Source organism: Brachyhypopomus gauderio, unplaced genomic scaffold (genome assembly GCF_052324685.1).
Source record: "Brachyhypopomus gauderio isolate BG-103 unplaced genomic scaffold, BGAUD_0.2 sc132, whole genome shotgun sequence".
Classification (NCBI taxonomy): domain Eukaryota; kingdom Metazoa; phylum Chordata; class Actinopteri; order Gymnotiformes; family Hypopomidae; genus Brachyhypopomus; species Brachyhypopomus gauderio.
In genome coordinates this window covers 517,228-522,423 of record NW_027506953.1, presented here as the reverse complement: position 1 = coordinate 522,423, position 5,196 = coordinate 517,228, and the positions used below count along the sequence as shown (strand labels likewise).

Sequence of the window (5,196 nt, the reverse complement as noted above, 5' to 3'; positions counted from 1 at the left end):
GAAACTAGCTAGCGGTGGTAGCTAACGCCAGCTAGCGTCGGCACAGTGGGCGGAAATTATCATACAGTTAAGCCCGCCCCACTAAGGAGGGAAGATATGATTGGTCAATTTTACTGTCATTTGAAACTGGTATTGCGCTGAATTGTAACTGCCAGGCCCTCTGTAAACGAACAGCGGGCATCACAGTCCTGATAGGGGGAGACACAGGCTCACAGGCTTCACTTAACCCCTCACCTTCCAACACAGATTGAATAGACACGGGTGAATAATTTATTTGTTTATATTTCTGTAATTGTTTAGATGTTGATTGTCAAACTGTAAGTAGATTAAAAAATTGGATAAATTATATATATTTATGTTTTAAGAATATTTTAGGCCCTCTGAGAGGGCGTAGAGGGCCCTGACGGTTCCCCACTGGTGTGTAAATGCGTGTGTGTGTGTGTGTGTGTGTGTGTGTGTGTGTGTGTGTGTGTGTGTGTGTATGTGTGTGTGTGGGGGTGTATGTGTGTGTGTGTGGGGGTGTGTGTGTGTGTGTGTGTGTGTGGGGGTGATGGGGTGTGTGTGTGTGTGTGGTGTGTGGGGGGGGGGGTGTATGTGTGTGTGTGTGTGTGTGTGTGGGGGGGGGGGTGTATGTGTGTGTGTGTGGGGGTGTATGTGTGTGTGTGTGTGTGTGTGTGTGTGTGGGGGTGTATGTGTGTGTGTGTGTGTGTGTGTGTGTGTGTGTGTGTGGGGGTGTGTGTGTGTGTGTGTTAGTTACCATGATCTGGAAGAAGAACCAGGCCTGCTGCAGCGCTGCCTCTCTCACTGTGCTGGTGCTCACCACCCACTGCAGAGCTAACTCCTCATGTAGCAGCTGAACAGAGAGAGAGGACGTTAACACACACACACACACACACACACACACACACACACACACACACACACACACACACACACACACACACACACACTCGCATACAGACACACACGCACACCCGCATACAGACACACACGCACACCCGCATACAGACACACCCACACCCATCCGCACACGCTCTCACACACACACACACACACGCTCTCACACACCCATGCCCACATGGTGATGTGAAGCAGACAGAGCAGAGGGGGGAGGGTGATGGAGGGTGATGGAGGGGGGTGGAGGTCTTGCGCTGGGCCCGTTACCTTGCGTGCGACGTGTCTGGCAGCTGGGGGGAGGAAGGTGGTGGTCTCGATGAAGGCAGACATGCGGTTAGCACCCCACTCAGAGGCCTGCCGCCAGCAATGAGGATGAGGAGGAGTGTGGATGAAGAGAATGAGAGAAGAGGAATGAAAAGTATGTGCAATCTAACCCGGGAGTAACACTAGGACGGAAGAACTGAAAGAAAAGAAATGATGAGGGCAAGAACTGGAGGACCGCTACCCTGACGACCGCTACCATGACTACCGCTACCCTGAGGTAGCACAGCCCACACGGACACACAGGGCCCTGCAATGAGTTCTGCTTCTAAACTTCCTACAAAAACTAATTATACAGATATTCTACATAAGTCATTAATAATTATGCTCCACTTGAAAAAACCAAAACCCACAAATAAATGGTGTTTTACACTTCTCACACACCGATTTATTTTCATTTATCCTAGTCAGTAATTCTGACCAGATTAGGCTTTTTAGACTAATGAGGTACTGTTTGACTATGTCTGATTGAGGTGTCGGCCGTTGTCCTGATTGAGGTGTCGGCAGTGTCTGATTGAGGTGTCGGCCGTGTCTGATTGAGGTGTGTCGGCCGTGTCTGATTGAGTCTGATTGAGGTGTCGGCCGTGTCTGAGTCTGATTGAGGTGTTGACTGGTATCAATAGAGTCCTTAACATTGCAAGAATGGAGAAGAGCACAGCCAGCCCTCTGTCCGAAGACTACTGAATGAAGAAATGAAGGGTCAGTCTGATCACCCCCACACCACCACCTCACACACACCCCCACACACCACCGCCACAAACACACCACAACAGCATCGCCTCACACACCACACGCACACATGCATGCACACACACACACGCATACACACACTTGCACACAATTAATACTCATCAGAGAAGAAAGGAGAGATGGCATAGAAACCAGGAAAAAGACAAGACAGCAGTGGAGGGAGGGGAACGGACTAGATTATGACAGACAGTAGGGGGGCGATAAAGGGTATAATGATAAAATTTAAATGGGTGGGGCCAATACAGTTAACAGAACACAGGGGCACCACCCTGTACTGGGTTAACGATATGATTAAGAAGGGACAGAGTATTATTAGAACATCAGGGGTTATAGTATGGTATAGAGTATTATTTGAACATCAGGGGTTATAGTATTGGTATAGAGTATTATTAGAACAATCAGGGGTTTATAGTATGGTATAGAGTATTATTTGAACATCAGGGGTATAGTTGGTATAGAGTATTATTGACATCAGGGGTTATAGTATGGTATAGAGCAGGGGTAAATCAATTAAATCTTTCCGCGGTCCATTTTTGGCAAGATAGCTCAGACCATAGGTCCGGGTCCGCGGGTGGGGCGAACGAAAGCTGTTGAGCGGGGGGGGGTGGGGGGGGGGGGGCGTTATTGTTAAAATGAACGTTATTGTTAAAATATAGTCTCCCGTTAAATTTTTTTTGACATTTGGGTCCGTATCCAGTTAATCAGGAATGTGATTGGGTCCGGACAGGACGGCGTTCGGGTCCGGATCCGGACCGCGGTCCGCCATTTGGTGATACTGGTATAGAGTATTATTTGAACATCAGGGGTTATAGTATGGTATAGAGTATTATTTGAACATCAGGGGTTAGATCAGTGGTTCCCAAAGTGGGGGGCCATTGCAGGGGGGGGCGCGGAGCTTGGAAGTACAATATGTGCACATGTGACAATATGGTGGGGGGGGTGTGTGTAAGGGGGGGGGGGGGGGGGGGGGGGGGGTTAGGGGCGCAAAAATATTCTCATCTACTAAAGGGGGGCACAGCAGGAAAAAAGTTTGGGAACCACTGGGTTATAGTATGGTATAGAGTATTATTTGAACATCAGGGGGTCATAGTATAGTATAGAGTATTATTAGAACATTGGGAGAATAATATAATAATAATATAATAAGATCAGGGGTGGGTTATAGTATTTTATAGAGAATTACTAGAAGATTATGCGTTATAGTGTGGTACCGAGTATTATTACAGTATTATTATAGGGTTAAAGTGTGGTACAGAGTATTAATACAGTAATATTAAAGAGTTAGTGTGTGTACAGAGTATTACAGTATTATTATAGAGTTATAGTATAGTACAGAGTACTAGCAGGACAGTACAGGTGATAACAGGATATACTGGAACAGTAAAAAGTAACTGATGTTTGTGTAGAGGTTATTAGTGACAGTGAGGGGTGACATGGGACCGTCAGTAAAGGAGCATGTGACACTGGGGCATTGGTGTGGCAGTAGAGAGGCGTTCTGCCCAGGGCAGGGGAAGGACACGGGGGCGGGATTAAGATGGAGCACCTGTTTGAGGTCACAGCTGGAGTTGGGGTTCCGGCGCAGGACGGCTCTGGGGCCGCCAGGGGCGTAAGCAGGGTTTACCCAGGAATGGGAGCGGTCTATTCCCTACGCACCCACCAAAGAAACACACACACACACACACACACACACACACACACACAGGCCAGGGAAAGGGCGAGAGTCACCAGTCAGGAGGCGAGAGTGGAGGGTTGTCGGCGGTCGGTACGGAGGAGTGCGGCGGTGTGCGGGTGTGTTGGGAGTGTTCCAGGGTGTGGCCACATAATGCAATGCAGCGTTCCTGAGCAGGACCCAGGGAGAGGGCATTAGGACCCAGCGGGAGGGCAGGCTTGCACATCTGCTCCCAGCAGCCCCTGCTCCTCTCATTCCCGCATAAACATGAAACCCAGCAGTGGGAGTGGCACGGAGAGCTGGCCACAGGAACCAAGACACGCCCCCTCACTCTGCACACAGCAAGCTGCAACACCACGCATCTTAAAACTACACCCGTTCTCAGGTTTGAGAGAGGCGGGGCCTGCAGCCTGTCCGTTCACAGGCGGAGCCTATGGAGAGGATAGCGGGGAGGCGGGGCTAACCTTGGTTGCCAATGATCCGCTGCACCTCCTCGTCGGGTGAGGGCAGGGGTGGAGGCCAGGTCAGGGTTGGAGTTGCTGATGCTCTTGGAGCGGGACAGGTGGAGGCTGGTGGGACGGCCCGTTGCCCGGGACAATGTGGCATAGTGGATTGGAAGGTCGTAGGAAGACCCGCCTACTGCACAGGGAAAGGGAGGAGTTAAGAGCCACTCCTGCAGAGATGTTCAGTTTGAGTGACTTAGGGGGGGATGCTCGCACCTTTTTTCAAAAAGGGGGGATGCTCGCACCTTTTCAAAAAGGTCGGTTGGTAAATATGAACACATCCCTGAAACTGCACTAAATCTACTCAAAGCCAAGCCAAGTCCTTTGACATTTCCAATCTCATACACAATGGGTTAAAAAAAAGAATGGGATTTTTTTGGCCTTTAGCAAATAATTTTATTCCTTTAGTGTGAGGCTAAACCAGATTTGACTAAGTGGCTCACCAGCAGGGGGCGACACAGACTCAGAGGTGGGCAGATGGAAACAGTAGTGAATGTAGGAAGCCAGGAGGCCACTGCGGCCGTGCTGGTCCTGGGTCCCCTCCAGGTTCTTGTGGATCTGGTTGACCAGCAGTGCCATGGCCTCAAACGCAGCACGACCCAGGTTCACTGAGGGGGGGTGGTTAAATCACACAGAACAAGGAATTTATATAACAGGGGAGGTGGAGACACTTGAAAAAATGTGTGCGACATTTTCACATTAAAAATACAACAAACATTTTTCATTGACAAGATCCAACATGAAACATGACTGTACTTTCTGGAGCAGGTCCCATGTCCTCACTGCGAAATATGCAGCAACATGTCGTCACCTAAGACGGCATCAGTGTCGGAGATGCTCCTGTGAGCTCCTGACCTCACCTACACACTCCACGCTGTGAGCTCCGACCTCCACCTACACCACCTACACACTCAACCCTCTGAGCTCCTGACCTCACCTACACACTCCACGCTTGTGAGCTCCGACCTCCACCTACACACTCCACCCTGTGAGCTCCGACCCCCACCTACACACTTGTAGGTTTGTGGGGGAGGTGATGGGGGGGGGGGTTGTGGG

The 5,196-nt window shown here is 49.9% G+C and overlaps 1 protein-coding gene and 1 pseudogene across 2 annotated transcripts in view; both read right to left on the bottom strand.

Annotated features, from left to right (window-relative positions):
- Positions 1-757: 757 nt before the first annotated feature.
- LOC143499409 (dedicator of cytokinesis protein 7-like) lies at positions 758-3,863 on the bottom strand (the record flags this gene model as incomplete). Its single annotated transcript, XM_076994039.1, has 4 exons — positions 3,735-3,863; positions 3,512-3,613; positions 1,165-1,251; positions 758-853 (listed from the first exon to the last, which is right to left on the bottom strand). Coding segments are annotated over exons 1-4 (414 nt in total), but the record flags the coding sequence as incomplete, so codon positions are not given.
- A 25-nt stretch (positions 3,864-3,888) lies between these two features.
- LOC143499408 (dedicator of cytokinesis protein 7-like) overlaps positions 3,889-5,196 on the bottom strand; it is a 3,601-nt pseudogene continuing 2,293 nt past the window's right edge. The window contains exons 7-9 of the transcript XR_013126065.1: positions 4,584-4,748; positions 4,102-4,276; positions 3,889-3,983 (exon numbers count right to left, since the gene is read on the bottom strand). The product of XR_013126065.1 is annotated as a dedicator of cytokinesis protein 7-like (transcript). The remainder of the gene's footprint in view (positions 3,984-4,101; positions 4,277-4,583; positions 4,749-5,196) is intronic.